The 20,787-nt window shown below is 38.2% G+C and overlaps 1 protein-coding gene across 6 annotated transcripts in view; it reads left to right on the plus strand.

Annotated features, from left to right (window-relative positions):
- ZCCHC2 (zinc finger CCHC-type containing 2) overlaps positions 1–20,787 on the plus strand; it is a 46,078-nt gene that overhangs the window by 15,283 nt on the left and 10,008 nt on the right. For 3 of the 6 annotated variants that reach the window (XR_003990525.1, XM_030479212.2, XM_030479177.1), the window contains exons 2-10: positions 123–234; positions 3,003–3,079; positions 5,416–5,487; positions 8,693–8,805; positions 10,741–10,835; positions 15,420–15,503; positions 17,304–17,361; positions 18,484–18,622; positions 20,108–20,172. Coding sequence is in view for 5 of the 6 variants with exons in the window: in XM_030479212.2 (XP_030335072.1) it covers positions 123–234; positions 3,003–3,079; positions 5,416–5,487; positions 8,693–8,805; positions 10,741–10,835; positions 15,420–15,503; positions 17,304–17,361; positions 18,484–18,622; positions 20,108–20,172 (815 nt within the window). In the remaining variant the exon portion in view is untranslated. The remainder of the gene's footprint in view (positions 1–122; positions 235–3,002; positions 3,080–5,415; positions 5,488–8,692; positions 8,806–10,740; positions 10,836–15,419; positions 15,504–17,303; positions 17,362–18,483; positions 18,623–20,107; positions 20,173–20,787) is intronic. The other 3 variants (XM_030479185.2, XM_030479194.2, XM_030479202.2) reach the window with 3 other exon arrangements.

A 20,787-nucleotide genomic window follows, 5' to 3' on the forward strand; every position in this document is an offset into this window, starting at 1 on the left:
TTTTTCCTGTAGAATACCAAATAAGGAACTTGGTTTTTGGTCATTTCTGCTGTTTAATGCAAACTTTGATAATACACATCCTAATAAGGCTTTTTTTTTTTTTTTTTTCCTCCTCAATTTAGAATGACTTTTCCCATAGTGACTGCATGTCAAGTAATGAGACCAGTTTGCTAGAACGAACCACAGCACCTCACGATGGGCTACCAATGGCTTCCCATAGACCTCAGCGAGAAGGTATGTTTGAGATTGTGTTTGAAAGGGTTTTTTAATGTTAAACTGTACTGGGAGTTGTAGAAATCTTGCATCTGTCTTGCTGTTCATCTGAATGAGAAACTGCAGTGATTGGGAAGTATAATAGCTGCTCTGCTACCTACTTGGTCTTTTCTTTATTATAACAAGTTGTCATTCTTGTTAGCTGCTAACTACTAGTGACTGCATGCATGAAAATTGATTGCAAATGGGCTTCCTCCTGAAAAAAAGAAGTGGGATTTGGGAGAAAACAAGAAAATTTTAATGCAATTTTATTAACAGTGTTTAGATTTTTTTTTAACCAAAACTTAACATGAAGATATTGTGAAACAGCAGATGGCTTTTGCCACTTGATTCAGTCGTATTTGATTAGTCTTAAAAAACTCCAAAACTAAAAAACACACATTAGGAGATTTTGTAGAAGTGGTAGTTCGGAGAAGTGAGAGGCTTTGCATAGAAGTCAATCGTCTTTTGGCTATGTTAGGGAGCATGAGAACAAGGCTTCAGAGCGTAAACAGAACTCGTCTGTGCAATTGCCAGCAGAGTTTCTTCTCTTTGAAGAAATAATCATTATTGAAAACAGATTTATTCTTACCCTTTATTCTCCAACAAGATTAGCAAATCACTCCTCAAAATTAGTCTATGCTATCCTACAGATAGTGAAGAGCTGGCAACCCAGGAAAGCTATTGCTATTCCTTTTGTCTTCATATATGTTTTTTGTCTGTACTATGGAGATTTAATTACACTTTGAAGGCAGGCAATTTGAGAGTTTTAATTCTTTGGGAACCCCTCCCCCTCAAAAAAAAGGCAAAAAAGAAAAAACAACCACCAAACAAAACAGGAAAAAAACCCAAAAAACAACACAGAGGGAGATTATGGCAGATTACATAAAACAAACCTGTTTCAAATCCTTTTACAGAGTTCAAAGTGTTCGTACTCACAAATTAGAAACTCTCTTTAGCAGTGCTCTTGAATTAAGTAATGGAAGCACAGAAAAGCTGAATTATTAAATCTAGCAAAGAGGTTAAATTTCTCAGGATTTGTATTACCAGTTAGAAACTACAGTGAAGGATCAGAATAGTTTTGTGGTATTTGATATGTATGTATGTGATAGAGAGTCCCTGCTACAGAAATCTACTGGGTTAGAAATAACACTGATAATAAAAGAGGGGTTTTATTTCCAGCTATCATAAATATGGTTTTTAGAAATATTGACTTACAGTGAAAGCAGTGTCATGGATACATGCTTGACTTAATCTTCCTGAATGCATGTGTTGTGTCCAAAATAGATGTAGAGACATAACACGCCTCAATGGCTTGTATACTCAAACATTTCTTCTCGGTGTAGCCATTTAGAATATTTAAAATGTGATCATGGAAGCAGTTTTAAAGCTGTCTGTTGAAACTGTGGAACTGTGCAGCAACAACACTGTAATTACCTCTTGTATCGCTTACTATGATGAAACATGCAGCATCAACAAAAAGAAGTTAAGGAAGCTGAAGGTACTACAGTGTGTAATAAAATTTCTTTATACTTGAGGACAAATACATTTAGCATTGCAAACATTGAATGGTTTAAAATAAACACACACTCATTAGAAAAGAAGCTTGTCTTTGAATGTTAACAGTGCTAGTTTCCATAATTATGTATGTTAAACGTATACATGTAGTGAAATGCAACTTAAAGAACTATTCTCAGTTCCAGCCATGGGAATCAACTTTTTAATTAAGTTACAAATATCAGCTCAGCTGATGGTGTCAATTTTAACATTGGCTATTAAGAAACTACTGTACCAAACCTCATGTTATGCCGTAGTCCTTCTCCCACCTTCCCCCAAAAAAGGAGTTTCAAAAGCATAGAAAGGAAGCATTGATGGTGTAGGGCTGATCAAACCATTGTTTAAATAATTTTTTTTTTTCACATGTAAAGATGTGCTTGTAAAGGAATAAAACTTGTTGAATTCTTAGGCCAGCATAGCAGGAAAAGTGAAAAGCCCATCTCGGCTACATAAGATTTTTTATGTGGCGTATTACCTGAACAATGTTACGTGCCCTCAAGAAAATTTCCAGGCCCTGAAAGCCATAGGGTGCTGCTGCTTACCACGTCACAGCTAGAACTTGCTTATTTCTGAATATGGTAGACTTATGGGCAAGGAATGTTAACAAGGAATGTTAAAATAGCAAGTACTTTAAAGTACCTTTCTTCCTTTTCAATTCAATTTAATGATACTCTTTAGAGTATGATTGTAGTAGCCTTCTGCTTCTCCTCTTCATATTCTGGTTGCTAACGCTCATTTCTGTTTCCTTCAGGCCTTCCCCAAGCATTTCCTTCCACCTCAGTGCCTTTCAGAAATGTGGTTCTTCTGCCTTAGTTTGCTCTCAATAATACTTAATATTTCAGATATGTGGATGTGGAAGGCTTTTATCAGTGCTTTTTTACTTCCTTTTATCGTCTTTTCACTTATAGTGGTTATATTCTCGCATTTATGTGAATTTTTGTCTAAATAAGTTCTTAGGTAACATACAGATTTCCATTATCTGCAGTGAAGGGTTTTAGTCAGTCCAGAAAAATACTTTACAGAGAACAAGGCTTCACCTGCCCCCTGCAGTTTGTTATAGAAAAATAGCATCCGAGAAAGAGTGGGGTTGTGTGAGTCAGTAAATAGCATTAGTGATTCTCAGAGTGGCTAGGGAAGTAGATACATTTTCAGACTGTAATTTTGGCATGTACAATAAGGTGTTTTTCTTTCAGCTGTACACATTGAGAAGATAACCCTGAAAGGAGTACCAAGGAAAAGAGCTGACAAACATTTGGAGTACACATTCAAAGTAAGCAAATAACATCCAGAATATTGAAGTAATTGTCTTAGTGATATCTGTGTATTGTAGATATATACAGCTTGTTCCAAATACCTGCTTAGAAGGCAATTTTGATTTAAGTTAAAGTCTTCAGAGATTCTCGGAATTATCCAATAATTACAAAGAATTCTAAAATTAGTGAATTGTTTGCTCAAGTGGCGTAAGAATGCAGTCCTTGTGTCTGCAGCTATATATTGCTTGGAGTCATATGGTCGTCTTAGATCTCCTTCATGAATGTTTACCATAAGAGGATGGCTCCTGTGTTTTTTTACAAAACTGGGGATTGGTTAATTTGTTAAGGTGAAAACAAACAAGCTAAAAAAAAGGTCAGCAAACTTGAAGGCCTACCTGGTATAGTCTTCATGTATTGTAATAGCCAGAGGCAACGTACAAAGCAATTATGTGAGTGAATTTTAAAACTGAAACACTGCTGCTTACTACTTGGGAAGTAGTAAGCTTTCAGTATTGAGGTCTGGTATTAAAGGCTGTAGGTGTTAAATAATAGCTGCTAAGGCCTTTGGTGGTGATGTTCTAATTGAATCAAAGTAGTAATTTTCTTAGCAATGACCGAGTAGCATTATGAGTCATTGGGCCAATAGATGTGAGTCTGGTAGTATACTGGATTTGAACATAGAGTTAAATTTTACCTTTTTTCCTCAAACAAAACAATGTTTTAGATCAAACATTATAACTGGCCATTTGACATGGGTCGTGGGAGCTCTTTGAAGAGGCAGACTTTAAAAAAAGAAACAACATTTTGAGCAGAAAACTGATGTATTGATCCCAAAGTTTGATAGAGTTTGTTTAAATGGAGGTAAATTTAGAGTTTTGTCTTTTCTGGTATTACTAGAAGCTTAAAATTAGGGTTAAATTGACATGTGTACTATTTCTGATTTTGAAGTAAAGTTGTGGCAACAGACACTTTGTTGTTGATTGTCTCTGAAGGTGAAATTTGCAAAGACTTCTGCACTCTACTTTTGCTGAGGGCAGTAACACGGAATGTGTAGCCGTCTAAGGCTTAAAGGTTAACTTGCCCAAGTGTTTCAACCTTGTCGTAGATCTTTTGTCCCAGTAGTCTGTGAGCTGAGTACTAGGTAAAATACAACAGTAGATAGGAGAGGTTGGTACAGAATGCTCATATGAATTCTTAACATTTAAAGTCACAAAACAATTTTGGAAATTCAGCATGTAGACAGATTTGACAGTGGTTTTGAATTTCTTTATTAAAGGGGGAATGTGGAGATATTCTGGGAAGTATTTGAGTAAACTTGAAACTCCTCCACCTCAGTTCTTTGAGGAAAGAGTTTCCTCTCCTCATCTGTGCAGGTATATACTGTGCTCCTCACTGCAGATCATTTTGTGCTTGCCCAGACACTGCTTTTTAAAGGTATAACAGCAATTACAGTCATGGCTTTCCAGCTGAGGGCACCAAGAGTAGTTGGCATTTCTGGGGACAAAGTTGAAGGCAGTTGGTAGTTGACATTATTCCGTCAAGTCTTGGGAGTAAATTAATGTTTATAATTGCCATATCCACTCCCATTACACAGAATCTTCCCATGCATGTAATGGGAATCTTAAGCCCAAAAGTGGGCTTAAAGCCAGGCAGCACTCATCTAACCAAGCTTACTTATTTTTTTCTCAAAATACGCATGTGAAGGTGCTGGTTTATTACTTGCATGTTGTGTCAGAACAATAAGCTACGGAAATTTTATACAAGCATATACCAAAATGCTGTCTGATTCTTGAATAACTTCTTCAGTAACTTGCAGTACTTATTATGAATTGTACCTTACAGTAACTTCTATATGATCACGTAAGATTCAAGCCTGAGGCAGATAAAATTATTTTATAGGCAATAGAAACTGAGATTTTTTTTTTCTCTTTTTTCTTTTTACTCCTGCTAATGGCAGCAAGAGCACAATCCAGTATATCTGACCTGCAAGTGCTTTTCTCTCATACCTGGTTTTTGCAGTTAATGATGTCTGTTGAGACAAGTCCCGTAATTACGGAGCCTTCTGCCTGGCTTCTTTCTGAGTTACTAAGTCAGTAATCTTCAGGGACTTCAGGGAATTTGTTCATACTCCCTTTAGCCACAAATAACATGAAGGTGATCTTTAAAATGTACGCTCAAAATTAGTATATGTCTTTGAAAAAGTACACCGTTATCCCTGTTTTGCCTGGTGTCTACTTACCTGCAGGTGTTAACTCTTATACTGAGATCATCAGATTTATGGAAATGTTCAGATCTAACTGCTATGATACTTGGAAAAAGAAACTTCCTTCATTCTCTTTTCCTTGCTTACTAGGTAACCTGGTCTGATCTGTCGGTAACATGTGTAACAAAAACACACCAGGAGCTTCAGGAATTCCTGCTAAAAGTATGTATTGAAATATAAAAGTAGCATTTACACATCAGGTTTATAACTTCAGAAGTATTCTAGGAGAGCCGTGATTTCTGGGATGTAATTATAGAAACAAAGGCATGTTACCAGATTTTTGTGCTTCACAATTGTATTAACCATTTAAATCATGTATATTGTGGATGTATATTGCAGATGAAGAAACTCCACAGAATATTTGGGGAGTTTCCCAGGAAGAGATAGTTTGTCTCATCTGAAATTGCTCTTATAGTTTTAATTGAACTACCACAAAACTACCGGATAAGTTTTTAATATTCCCTGCAGAGTTAATGTACAAGTACTGCTTGTTTACTTACTGGTGTCCCTGTTAGAATGACCTTAAAGAATACCATTTGTTGTTTTGAATTAATGAGGCAGAGCCGTAAGCATTATAGTTCTTAATTTTACTGTTGTATTCTTCAGTAGAACAAAGGCAGACATATTCACTATTGCAAGGAGTTAAATTTGAGGCAAATGTAGCACCTATTTGTGCCTGTATGTGTGTTGGAGAAAAAAAAAAAGTAAAAGTTCTTCAAGTCGTTCTCCCCCCTTGTCTCAAACAGAGAATGTATTTATGTGCGTAGGCCACATGTAGGCCTCGTGAGCGTGATGACCTCAAACTGTGTGTGTCATTGCCAGTGTCCAATATTTTCAGTTCCACCTATTCTGGGAAATTCTGTATTTATAATCCTCACTGCTCAGGGCCCTAATGAAAGATCTGGTTTGGGCATGTTTTGGTAGCATCTGGTGTTCTTAACAGCAGCGTTAATTGCAAGTGGAAAGCCAGTTACTGTACAAAGGTCATTGTCTTGTTCACTGTTTCAGTTATCAACATTATGTTTTCCAGTGTTGTAGAAATGAAGCAGTGAGTATTCACTACTGCTTTAATCTACTCGAAATATCTAGTTTGAAGAGCTTCCAGAGCTTGATTTGTAAGGATTTGAATTATGGATGGCATGTCAGGTTGCAGATGGGGTGTGCCACAACATAGAATACCTGCATCTGCTCCTGAAGAGAACCTTAAAAGCAGGATTGTCATACAGGATCCCATGCAGCTCTGAGATGAGCGTTCAACTGCATGCCTCCGGTTCTCCTGCATATAAAGAGGAACACCAGTTTCTGAAATGGACTCCCTAGTACCTCCTTGCTGCTGGGAAGAGGGGAGCCAGGAAAGCAGACAGGATACAAAATGGTGCAGAGTCGTCCAGTTTGACTGATGGCAGTTCTTCATATGTGAAGTGTTCCATGTGCTGGCTTGACTGCTCCAGCAGAGAAGATAACAGGAAAGGAGGAGGATGGCCACAGGCTACTGTGAGCTTGCTGAGGTGTTCTGGGTGTATTGCAGGTGCACAACTGAAAAATGTATTTGGTTTGTGTTGGCTTGATAGCCATAAGTAGAGAAGAAAGAGAGAATTGTCAAATAAATTTATTTATTGTTAAGTAAATTACTATGCACAATTTTCTAGGGCTAGAAAAGAATGATCACAATACTCAATAGGAAATTCCAAGGTTGCAGGTGATAGGAGTAATATAACTGTAAAAATTGCTCCAGAATAGAAGCGTCAGGGGAAAAAACTAAGGTAGTAAATGGGATAACTTGGATGCTTTATATTTAAAGAGCACCTTCTCTTAGTCATAAATACAAAAAGTTCTGTGCATGAAGGCAATTACCCACACATGTGAAAGGACTAATAAGCTTGTCAGTAACAAGGCTATCTCGTTAGCTGAAGTTAAGATAAGTTAAGCACCTAATCTTGGGTTCCTGTAACCAAATCTTTAACTACAGAAGGAGTTGTATTTTTTTTAATTAAAGTTTTAAAGCATAAAAGTTGTGACTGTTTCTGGAGACAACTTTAAATACAGAACACTAGGGACAGGAAGCTTGCTCATCCCCACGCTTCTGCAGTAGTTTTTTGGTACCTTTTGGTTAATACTGACTAATTCTTCAGTCGAAATTCCTCAATAGAGCTTATTAAAGCCAAAGGGGCCAGTTAAGAATAGCTGCTTTCAGCACTTCTTTCTGGTTTTATATCTAATATACTTCAGGTGCTATAGCACTGTACTGATCTAACACTAACAGCACCTGTCTGTCTGCATTCCAGAAGTTCCTTTTATGTATGCTACCAAGCAATTATCTACATTAGACATAGTGTGTCTCTATTAGTAGCACTTCATTCAGTGAAAGAATTACTTCGTGCTTTGCTGTTGTACCACTTGCAGGATGTAATATCCAGCTGGCACTCAGGGTTGGGTGTATTCCAGATACGCAAGAGGAACATGCTGCTCCAGTGTAAATCACTTTGTGCTGTTGATCATAACTGATGGCAGATGTTAACCAGATTAGCAATAGCTTTTAACTTTAGGAAAAAGCATTTTTGTTATGGCAGTTTACTTTTAATTGCCCCAAAAGTAAAAGACTTTTTTTTATGTGTATGTATATATACACACACACACACATATATATGTGCTAATGTATTTGATCAGCTTTAACATACTTAAGGGCATTATTTTGGAAGTTGTAAATATGAAAAATTTTTCATTTGAAATAGGCATGCTCTTTAGTAGCAAGAACTTTGCCTTCTGAACTAGAACATTGGAAGACCTCACTTTGTGATACTGGCATTGGAAACACAATGAATTTTCATAAGAAGTTTCAGTGTTAATAGCAACTGGAGAAGGACTTGCTATTGATTAATCTCAGTGTTGCCCACTGAAGTCTAGTGTATTATACAACTGAAAAAGTTTCCTTTCTACTCCTGTTTCTTTAAAATAATTTAATCTAGCTATGTGATGATGGTGAGTACAATGCATTCAGTCCTCCCTGGTAATTTTTAATATTATTTTCAGACTTGCTTTCTGTGTGTGAAAGAACCAAAGAAATATATCAAAATAGGCAGTAAATTGCTCTGGAAAAGAACACAGGATTGGTATATTTCTCAATGTAGCTCTTTCAAATAGAGCTTTAAGCCATCTAACAGCTCGGTTTGATGGGAGGATTTACAGCAAAGTATTTTTCTAGCAAAACTAAATTATGATGATTTCTTGTACCTTTGGTCTGTAAATTACCTTACTCAAACTGGAACAACAGAGTTTCTTGTTGATGCCAAAAGGTACAAAGACTGATGGCGATCAATATAGATTTAAAATGTCAACTACTCGTTTTTCACATTAAGCTTTTTCTCAGCTCCCAAAGGAACCGTCTTCTGAAGCATTTGACAAGACTATATTAAGAGCACTAAATCAGGGTTTTCAGAAGAGGGAAGAACGAAGGCATGCTGATCTTGAGCCCATAATCAGGTAAGTATTTTAGTAAGTAACCTGAAAAATATCACCTGAAAAGTGATTGAAGTCAAGCTTGACTTTTAGGGACAGTGGAAATTCTGCTGCCTAAATACAGTTTGTGAAGAAAATGGGAGGCAGTGATGAAATATATACTCTTGATTCTTTTTCTTTTTTTTTGTTAAATTGAGACTCTTACTAAAGTTTAATGGATTACTTCTTTACAAGTAATCATACAGTTATGAAAGTATTTGTTCTGAGCAGCATTATACAGCAATGATTGGCACTTCTGCAAGGGTCTTACCTCCATTATACAACGACATATTTAGAAATACTAGAAGCAGTAGCTCAGAGCCTGTATGTTCTAATTTTATGACAGGATAGAGTGAGAGAACAGAATTTGGAAAGAATAAATAATAGTAGTGAAGTGTGTATATAAAATAAAATGTAGCTCATGCATTTGTAAGAAAATGGCCTATACCTCCTCATAACCTACTATTTAGTGATGAGAGTACTTGTTGCATGTGGGACTTGTTGGTCAAACCCTGTAACTTAGAACAGCAATCTGAATTTGGATGTGCCTCCCTGTTCTTTTTGCTCACTACAAATATCTCATAACATATGTTCTTTTCTGTCAGGGCTGTTGAACCTTACTCAAAACAATTATTCATCAGATTAGGCAGCATCTCTTGAGTTAGGGTACTTGTTGAAGGAACAGGCACTGCTTTTCAGGCTCCTGCTCAGAATGTACTGCAAGTCCAAGCATATCAGACCTTTGGGCTTTGTCTTAATAGCTTAGCTAAAAAAGATATGGAACCACTATGTGCCTCAACCTTCCCCTTCTCAGTTTTATTTTGATCTGTAATATTATTTGTCTGTCTTTATTGGCTTGATTGCCAAGCCAAAAACTAAATCTGTGCAAACAGTTTTGGCTAATAAACATTCTGTTCTTAAATGGACAAAGTTGTTTAATAGAGGTTTACTGAAGAAAATGTGTTGAAATACAGAAAGCCTTACTGCACAGTAATGGCAAACCCAAGAGATTCGGTTTGAGGGTAACCTTTGAACATATCCAACCATGTTATAGTATGGAACTAGAATTACGATTTGCAAGTTATGTTCTGGCTATACTGAAATTCCATGTGAATAATCTTGTGATAATAGCATTACTGCATACAAATTCCATTTTCTTACAGTGTCAGTTTAGCATAAATATATACTTATTTGGGGGTCTCAAGTATGTGCCCAGTTGCCAAAAATTGCTCTGCCCACCTCTCCTCCAAAAAAAAAAAAGAACTGGGTAGTGCTTCCTGGAAAGCAATAACTGATAACTTGGTGTGGGGTGTAAAAACCGTTCATTATTGGCCTATTTTCTTATCTGAAGCTAATAGAGTTTGTCAGTGACCTGGGAACACTGAGTCTGGGAACAGACTCAGGGCACTGCAGAGCAATATTGAGAATCCCACCCTTTGCTCTTGGAGATAATTATGAAACTCAGGTACTGACATAGGTAAATTCATTTTTGTATTTAACCAAATAAGTGTATTTAAGGAAGAGATGCATGGTTTGGGGAAATTAAATGTGTTCTCAGTTTAAAAAAAGTTCGAATATAAGGTCCAGTGCTTTTTGAGTCAGTCCAAACTCCTCTTTGATAAAGTGTTACCAGTAGCTAAAACGTTTGAATTGGAATGGCTCAAAACCACATGCTTTTTAAATTAAAAAAAAAATCAGTCATACCAATTTGTTGTGCTGGCTGTACTCCCGCCTTGCACGAGCACTGAACAGCAAAGCTCAAAAGTAGTATTGAACATCATTTATGCTAAACATGCAATTCAAAATGTTTGGGCTTCTTAAGAACTGCCTACTTTGGTCTTAAATGGTACTGTAGTAAATTTTTGTGTTCTTCCTGTGGAATATTACTTGCAGTTTAACAAACTCTCACTTAAATTTCAGGCAGCTATTTTCAAATACATCACAAGCTTTTCTGCAGAATCAGAGAGTGTACAACTTCTTCCAATCAATTTCATCAGAATCTTTGCACACTCACAGTAAGAAATATTCTAATACTGTTTTAAATAACAAAAAGTCTGTAAAAAGGTGTTCTTCCTGTTGTGCCCAATTACAGTATTATTAATTATGTGTTCATGTTACGTTGTATTCTACTGGTCGTATTTGAACTCTCTGCCAATGAATACTCACTTCAGCAGATACTTTTGACAGTGGGAACATGCCATCTAGCATCAGCTTCTGTTTTTTTAATTTCTTCTCCTCTCTAACATCATGCTATTAAAATAGGTTATTATGGATTGAATATGTGCAACAGTTTGGAACTTTTTCCTTTAAAAAAGAAAACATAAATTTTGAAACAAAAAGCTTCAGCTGACCAGAAAAATCACATCCGTTTTTTATTTGGTTTCTCTTATAGATGAAGCATTTGTCTTGATATGATACAGATTTGTTTTGGGTACCCTGTACATAAATGATGTGATGGCCCTAATTTCAGCACATACTGAATCAGAATTCAGAATGCAGAATTCAGAGCGTTTGCATTGCAGAGATTTCTTTGGTGGGCTACTTACCTACTTGCTTATTACAGATTGTTTATGTGACCTAAGCTTAGCTTCTTTGTATGGATGCCTTAGGATGTGGTCTTTGTTTCTCTTGAATCTTTCCTTCTTTCAGTGCATGCTATATACAATAACAATTAAGGCACTGACTGTGAGGCCACTGCCTCAGAAGTTGCAGAAGATATTGGTAAGGATTTGAATAAGTTGGGAGTTTTCAAACAGACTGCTCGTATGTGCTTGGGAAGAAAATAGAGGAATGAGGGCTGACTTTAATTTGAAATGATGTGTGTGATCTGTGACAAATGCATTCTTTCCATGTTGAGATAGAGGTATTGCGATTAGGGTAGAAGCTGTAGTTCATTTTGTGCCCTTTTTTTTGTTTAGTAACACTTACGACATTCTTACATGGTGGTTTCTTGAAAATGTTAGGCTAATGATGTCCAGTATGGTTGTGAAACTGGCTGGAATTTACTGCTGCAAAAATTCTAACAACTTTGTTCTACTGAAAGGCTGCATGGGGAGGAACAAGTTTCCAAAGTCCAGATCCGCGTTAATGATAGGCATACTGCACAGGGTGTGCATATTTTAGTCTGTAGACTACATCTACCTGAGGGAGACTTGCAAATATGTTGTTGTATGTAGTTATAATTTGAAATGGTCTGAAAAAGAACTGATGCCAGGTTCCATCACGATAGACTTAATTGGGGTAGTGCAGGGCAGAAATATCCGCAGGGTAGTTAGATCAGAAGGGTAAAATGGTCAAATACCAGTTCTGCAGGAAGTCTTACAGATTATAATGTGATCATAAATAGGAGCTAACTTTTATAATAATAAATACATGAAAGTTCATGGGAACTTCTCAGATTTAGAATGCATAACAGACAGGGTGAGGTGCTAATTGTTTAGCAGAGAGGAGGAAAGCCTCCAGTGGAAGATGACTTAAGTTTTCAAATACAAAAAAAGTCGTAATGTAGAGAGCCACGGAACTGATGGACAGCGGCAGAGCAGTTGATGTCATCTACCTGGACTTGTGCAAAGCATTCGACACTGTCCCGCACGACATCCTTGTCTCTAAATTGGAGAGACATCAATTTGATAGATGGACCACTCGGTGGATAAAAAACTGGCTCGATGGCCGCACGCAAAGAGTTGTGGTAAATGGCTCGATGTCCAGTTGGAAACCTGTAACGAGTGGTGTCCCTCAGGGATCGGTGTTGGGACCGGTCCTGTTCAACATCTTTCTCGGTGACATGGACAGTGGGATTGAGTGCGCCCTCAGCAAGTTTGCCGATGACACCAAGCTGTGTGGTTCGGTTGATACGCTGGAGGGAAGGGATGCCATCCAGAGGGACCTTGACACGCTTGTGAGGTGGGCCGATGCCAACCTTATGAAGTTTAACCAAGCCAAGTGCAAGGTCCTACACCTGGGTCGGGGCAACCCCAGGCACTGCTACAGGCTGGGCAGAGAAGAGATTCAGAGCAGCCCTGCAGAAAAGGACTTGGGGGTGTTGGTTGACGAGAAGCTTAACATGAGCCAGCAGTGTGCGCTCGCAGCCCAGAAAGCCAACCGTATCCTGGGCTGCATCAAAAGAAGCGTGACCAGCAGGTCGAAGGAGGTGATCCTGCCCCTCTACTCTGCTCTTGTGAGACCCCACTTGGAGTACTGTGTACAGTTCTGGTGTCCTCAACATAAAAAGGACATGGAGCTGTTGGAGCGAGTCCAGAGGAGGGCCACGAGGATGATAAGAGGGCTGGAGCACCTCCCGTATGAAGACAGGCTGAGAAAGTTGGGGCTGTTCAGCCTTGAGAAGAGAAGGCTGCGTGGTGACCTCATAGCAGCCTTCCAGTATCTGAAGGGGGTCTACAAGGATGCTGGGGAGGGACTCTTCCTTAGGGACTGTAGTGGTAGGACAAGGGGTAATGGGTTCAAACTGAAACAGGGCAAGTTTAGATTAGATATAAGGAAGAAGTTCTTTACAGTGAGGGTGGTGAAGCACTGGAATGGGTTGCCCAGGGAGGTTGTGGATGCTCCATCCCTGGCGGTGTTCAAGGCCAGGTTGGACAGAGCCTTGAGCCACATGGTTTAGGGCAAGGTGTCCCTGCCCATGGCAGGGGGGTTGGAACTAGATGATCTTAAGGTCCTTTCCAACCCTTACGATTCTATGATTCTATGATTCTCTCTGATGGATAAAACAGAAAACACTGGGCTTAACTTGCTGTGTGGGAGATTAGGACCAGGGGCAGGCAAGAGTCTGGTGATTACCAGACAAGTCCAGAGCAGTGTGGCAGATCTGAAGTCAAGGCAGAAGTGCAAGTCAGTAGGTCAGGGTTAAGAATGGGATCAGCAAGGTACATGTCCAGGCACAGGTATGGTTGCAGTGCACTCCAGGCAAGGACCTGAACTCACATGTGGATCCCAAGCAAAAGGATGGAGGCCTCAGATGAGGCCTCTGCCAGTTCTTTCCCCAGCAGTCTCATCCAAAATTGCAAAGCCATGCTGTATCAGATTTGATCTTAAGCACAGGCAGGTGAAGCCGTTGGCAGGGCAGGGCAGGGCAGGGCAAGAGGTTGCCAAGCCCATTGGTGTGGTTCAGGGCCCTGACATTGAGTTAGATATTAAGACAACGAAAGACAACAGTGCGATAAATTTAAGCATATTTTTTCTTTTGAGAAGGGGGACTGGGTGACTTCACTTGTGGGGTAGCTCACAATCACTTTTCCTATGGTGCAGGCTAACAGAACTTGTACGAAGATAAAAGCACTCATCCAGCTCATTGCCAAAATCACAGTGAAATTGCTCATGAGGTGTTTTTTATTGGTGGCCTCGGTGTTTTTCTCGGTTTCCTGTTTGGGATTCCGTGATTCCTGCTAATACTTGTAATTGGAAGTCAGCCTGTGGTGGCGTTTTTTGACTGTGGTGACTATGTCGGGGGAGGGGGAGGAAGAGGAACCATATCTTTAAGAAAAATCTCATCATTAATTCTCAAATCAAATGTGCGGAATTAATTGGCAACAAAGTGTTTGTGGCTTAAATTGGTCTTCAGTTGCTATTTAGTTGGGGATAAAAATACCTCTTCATGGAAATACAAAAATATTCACTGCTTCTGAAGGATATGTGGAATCACATTCTATGTTTAGTGAAGGGTATTTATACCTTAAATAATAGTCAGGATCTCACGCTGAATAATATTTTCAGTAAGCGTAATTATGCCGCCATGGTTCCATTAAGGAGGAAATCAATTGGCTCCCTCCTGGTTCACAACATCAGTTATTTTAGACACTTTTTCAGGTTGGAGTACACGTTTGATTCTGCAGGCTTCATTAGAGCGTCATTTCTGGGGTCTTAATATCTTCGGTGCAGACAATATTCAGAAGGATCTTCCTAATAATGTTTCAAGTTCCTAAGCAACAGCTTTCAGATGCTTTTACCTGCACTAAGTTGGAACTTCTTCAGAGGGAAAGAGTAGGCTCCTAGAGTTAGATTAATTATCAAACTAAATCCTTTTTCAGAGCATGGCAGTGGTATTTTTGCAACAAAACTGTTAATATTATTGCCCCTTCATTTTCCATCCTGTCTGGCATAAAAAGGCGAAAATTGTGCATGAATGCTGTGTTAAGGGCACTAGAAGGCTTTAGCCCAAATTAAGTCTCTTTTTGCAGGTGAATGATTCGATAATGGAGGAGTGCAACTTGTTGCAGAAGAATTCTAGTAACTAGAGTTGGTCTCCTCCCATTTCCTGCTGTAACGAAGAAAGATTATAAAAAAGTTATCTAAAGTGCAGGATATAGAAATATTTTTAATAGTGTAATCACAATCCCAACCTTTTGGAATTGCATCGCAGCTTTAAAATTGTTTTGCACACTCTTTAGTAAAAATAAAAGTATCTCCATGGAGCCTTTACTCCTAGAGATTGCCTGCTTTGAAGGAGATGATGTTCAAATTATTGCCACATGCAAACCAGTAAGCTCAGTCTTCCATTTCCCTAGCTTCCAGTTTAGTGCATTGAGGAACTGTGTAGTTGTTCAAGATCTATAAAGTTACTACATGAACTTTATTCTCTACAGGTAACTTACAACCCTCTTTGAAGACGGTTAAGGCACCAGAACACTTCAAGGAGGACAGTTCAGAAGCTTCAAGTCAGGAGGAAGGTAGTTGTGTGCTTAAAGGTGGTTCTTCTCTGAGAAATTTTACCACACTCAGTTCTGGAAATCAGAGTTGACTCATTTCTTGATTGGTACAAAGCTGAGAGATTTGAATGGAATCTGCTTATGTAAACGGAGAATTTTTGTATACTTTCAGCAGTTTTCTTAGGTTGCTGTATGATTCAAGGAGTGGGAGTGTTTATAGACAGCTTGGAAGCAGAAGCTCACAGCTGTGTTGAGCAACCAGCAAGATATACTTTACAATTTACTTGAGCCAAGATTGATTGTAGGTTTTCATGGCTTTACCTATTCTTCAGTTACTGGGGTTCGAAGTTGACTGCAGCATTTCAAGAGTAGCAGACTGGTTTGCATTAAATGTGCCAAATTTGTCTAGCTTTTCATTTTACATAGGATGCTCAAATTTTCTTATTCTTAACCTATGCTGCCTTTATACCCTGGACTGTTAATAAGGACAGTTTGGGACTGTAGTGAGTGTGTTGATTACAGTTCGAAAGCTGGTGTATTCCACGTACCTTAAAAACAGTTCACATGTGGAAGCAGCAGCCTAGTGGCTGGTCAGTAATATCATTCTGAAAGGAATGCCAAGTTTTGCATTGTTTTCAGTAGCGAACAAGTATGAGCTCTTCTGGTAGGTGGAACGGGTGAGAAATGGGGCTTCTAGGTGAACACCACTGAACACTTACACTAGCTTTCACAGAATGACACCACTCTCATCCTGTCACGCCTTAAGATCTAGTAAGAAGCTTGCAGTTGATCTCATGCAATCAGTAGTCCACATATCGAGCCCAGAGAGTTTTTTCATATTTAAAAAAAATCATTACTGTATTCTTCTTCAGAGTTCAGAACACACCAAGTAAATACATAGTATATTTGGAAATTCCTCAAATAGTGTTTTATAAACTGTCCTTAAAGAAAAAAGACAAATCTGTTCACCTGATGAAACTACAAATGCTTTTCAGAACACACTTTATGTCATTTTAGTCAAGTACTACCAGAAGTTTAAAAATTGTGGTGGTGTGGGGGTTTTGTTTGGTTTTGGTTGGGTGGGTTTTTTTTAGTTCCGCGCATCATAATTTGGACTTACGTATAGCATTGAGAGGAGTTCAGGCAAAGTGATAGCTACAAAGAAGATAAAGATCATCAACAGTCAGAATCAAGAGAAGTTGCTTTTGTTAAGATTTAATGGTTGCCTTAAAGAAGAGGGTAGACCATGTCTCTGAAGTTCTTGTTTCTTGTTTGAGGCAGTATCTCTTTTTATGTCAAAGTAGTTTGTAAAGCTTTACTTGCATAGTGAATTTTGAAGTTCAGAATCCAGTACTTCTGTGTAAGACTTGTCGTCATTCACTATTCAGAATGTGCGACACAGTTCTGAGGTGAATTTTAGCAGTTCAGGAAAAAAAAAACAACAAAATTCTGTACTTTTCTGACTGAATACTTTCTTCTCTCTCCATCCTTTTATTCTGGGTGATACTCAGTCACGCATTCAGTCCTTATGATTAAATATAGTGGTGAGCAAACATAAGTGGTTGTTATAGTTCCTATTTTTGTGTTTCATTCTCCTGTGAAATGGAAGGTAAAGAGCCTTGATTACGCTGTCTGTGCAGACTGATTTGTCCTCTATGCAACACCTGTTAATTTCAGCACTGTAAACTAAGCCTAGCCTGTTTAATGGAGATGTCTTCTGCTGAGTGTCTGGTAGTGATGGGAAGATGAATTTGTTGGGTTGACCTAAAAGGAAATAGGAATTGCTATTGAAATTATGCTTTGCGTATTTTTTTTTTCCAGATGTAATGCAACACACAGCAGTTCACAAGAAACATAATGGAAAAAGTCCTGTTGCCAAGTAGGTACTGGGATGTAATGTGACCATGCTATGTTTCTGAACTTGCTTATATCTCTGCAGTCAGGGGCTTGTGCTTGAGACCTCGGGTTCTCACCATTTTCTTAAACTATTTTTGTAATGTCCTATTGTACATCCAGAGGTATTTGGTAAGTAGCTCGTGGACCTTCAGCATGTCATGTGCTTTGGAGTGAGCTAGATTTCTGCCATCTGGGAACTGAATATCATTTCATATTGCAGTAATCTTCATGAAGCAGCTTGCCAACAGCCCTGAATTAAAAGGCACTTTGAATTATATGTATGTTGATACGGACTTAAAAGTGTTAACTTCTCCCCCCAGCCCCTGCATGCAGATAGTAGTAGGGCATGGTTTTGTATGATAGATAAAAGGTTTATAGGTTCATGTGCCCTACTGACTCTGTCAGAGCCCTGACTGTATTTCCAGCAGTCTTTGTTGGCCAGTGCTCTTAGACCAGCTGCTGTTAAGAGAAGCTTCAGTGGAAGGCATCGTAAGGTCCAAAGTAAATGCCAAATGCAACTGCCCTTTCCCAGCATTACTCAAAGCTAGCAATCCTGGTTTTCAAGCACTACTCAAAACTAGCAATCCTGAAGGTAAAAATATAAAGCAAGATGACTATTTTGAAATTCAAACAAACACAGCTGCAGTATGATCTGTAAGTAGCCATGCGCTCCTTTTCTTAAATGTCTCATGAATTGTGAAATAGGGAAGTAATTCCAGCTTTGTCATTAACAATAAGGAACAAAGAAGATGAATACAGAGTAGATTTATATCTGGAAAATTTCCCCACGTTTGGTATGAAAAAGGCAAACAAAAAGACTATGTGCAGAAATATCCATGGAAACTCTTCACTCAAGTACTGTTTTTTTACAAATTCTGTTGTTCTGACTTCTGTGTCAAATTCTAGTAGACAAATGAAAAAGGAACCCTAGTTACATTCAGATTGTTAGTATCATTTTAGAGCACAAGAATTTTAGAAGCACCATCTTGAGAATTTCTAGGCTTTTCTGAAAGCAAAAAACTGCAGTTTCCCAACACGATGCAAAAATGTTTAGCTGCCTGTGAGTTTGTTCACATCAGCATAACTTTTTGGTTTTTCCTTTCAGCAGCACTAGCAGTGCAAAATGTTCTTCACTGGATAGCCTTAACATACAGCACTCTGAGCAAAATGGGGTAATGGACTGGAGAAGAAAAAGCTGTATTGTCCAGCAGCACCCAGAGCACTGTACAAACCTACTTGACCAGGTGCGATGCTGTTTTTTATTTAAAGCAATATTCTGAGACACTTGAAGACTGTCCACTGCTCCTCTATGATGAGATTTAGCTTTAAAGGATGAAGAGCCCTGCTGAAATTGTATAAATAAGTGTTGAGGTTCAAGTTGCTATTGACTTAGCTTTATTAAGAAAAAACTGATTACCACTCTCTCATAAAGTTGGATATTTTGTTTATGGATTTGTGAATCAAATTTTCCAGTAGGATATAAGTGATCAGAAAAGACTAGTATTCATTTCTAATCAGACACAGAATCCTGTTACTGTAGCATATTGTTATCAGAGAGAATTTCAGAACACCTGGGGAATTTGTGTGTTATTGCAAAGAACAAACTAGAAGCTGTATTAATAACTAAACCATATTAATGCTACAGTAGAGATAACAGGTTAAACATTCTTTCTATCTTACCTGCATTGTCTAAGTAATTGAAGTATTAATCTTTGAACGAAGTTAATAGCTAGATGCATATACAATTTTTGTGAGATTTGTGTCTCTTCAATGGTCGATTTTGGTGTGAGTATAGTTGAGAAGAATAATTGCGTGTAAATAAAATTGCCTACTGAAATTGGGGAAAGGTTATTCACTGCTTACATCTGAAACCTTGAGTGTTCGAATTGCTTAATAGTACTCCTATTGTGCAAGCAGAATTTGCAGAATTATTGATTATTATGTGGGGAATAGCAAGCCAAACAAAAGCAGTTTCCGTATTTCATAAAGCAGGGTAATGAATTGAGATTTGCTTCTGAAGATGAAATGGTAGACTGCATCAAAGCTTGACATATTGCAAGCTTGAGGCAAGAAAAAATTAATATGCTAAAGGAGAAGAAAAGCTACTTCCTATTTAAAGGATGTCCAAATACAGCATATTCAGAAGAGATTGTTTCTGAGTTTTCAAAGATTTTACTCGTTTGCCAAATATGAGCTATCACTAGCAGCTAGTAATAGTATACTTGATTATGCAGATGGTGTGTTTTTTCTTATGTGCTTCTAGGCTGTATTCCAGAGTTCAGTTTAGCAGCATCCTCCAGTTTAAGGCTGGGTACCTGCTTTGTCACTACGTAAAAATAATCTGCCACATGTATTTCCCATCCCCCAAATTCAAATAATTCCACTTAAATCAGTAAATTCTGTAGCCTTTTAAGCCTTGCGATTAGCCTTTTTGACAGGTATGTGAAGAAACATGTTTGGTTTTATCGTCAAGAGGAAAGACAGCATGCAACCAACCATGTGATTGATATCTTTGGCATATTTGCAAGTAGTGATTTGCTGAGTGTTTTGCTGGTCATGGCATAAACATAAACAAGATGCGTTATTCTAAAGTAGTTGTTCATATGGTTATAGCACATACGAGCACACTAGTTTTGGACTCACAGATCTGTCAGTCTAAGGGGTTTTTTTGTTGGCTTTCATGATACAAAGTCTGTTGTTTGACTGACATCTTTGTATTTTCTGTCTAGCATACAGTGGAAAAACGAAGTCTGTCTACAGTAAGCAAGAAGAAAGGAAAGCCACAGCTGGAAAAGTAGGTTTCAATGTAACTAGTAATCCAGAAACAAAGTGTAATGCATTCACTGGAGAGTCTACAATCAATTAGGTGCTTTGTTTTGCCATTGTGGAACAAGAGCTGGCATAGTTTGAAGCCAGTCTACATAAAAATCCTTATTTTATCTTCTGAAAAGAAGTCGTTCGAAAAACAGAATGTAATTGTATGCATTCATTTCTCAAAATATCAGTTGTCATTTAGTGACGAGATGAAGGAACGGGAATAGGTTCTTAACTGATACTGAATTGCCTTTTTCCCTTTATATTTATTTGAAAGTTAAAAGGTATAAAGCTGTCCAGAAAACACTGAAAATCAAATAAGGATTGACAGCAACCTTTAACATTATGCAGTGGGTGTAACTTGCAGAAATGTTTTATTGAAGATAATTTGCACCTCAGAGGGCTTCAGAACTTCTTGTGGGCTACACAATCCTGTACTGTGAGGAAGTGAAAACATTTCCACCCTTATCTAATACTCTGCCTACTTCCAAGTTGACTTTTGTTACTCCATAGCCAGATGCTTTTACACTAGTCTGGTGTATGGCTGCATTACACGCATCAGCTTGCGAAGATGACTCTAGTTTCAGCTGCACCA

The sequence above is a fragment of the Strigops habroptila genome, chromosome 1 (genome assembly GCF_004027225.2).
Source record: "Strigops habroptila isolate Jane chromosome 1, bStrHab1.2.pri, whole genome shotgun sequence".
Lineage (NCBI taxonomy): Eukaryota > Metazoa > Chordata > Aves > Psittaciformes > Psittacidae > Strigops > Strigops habroptila.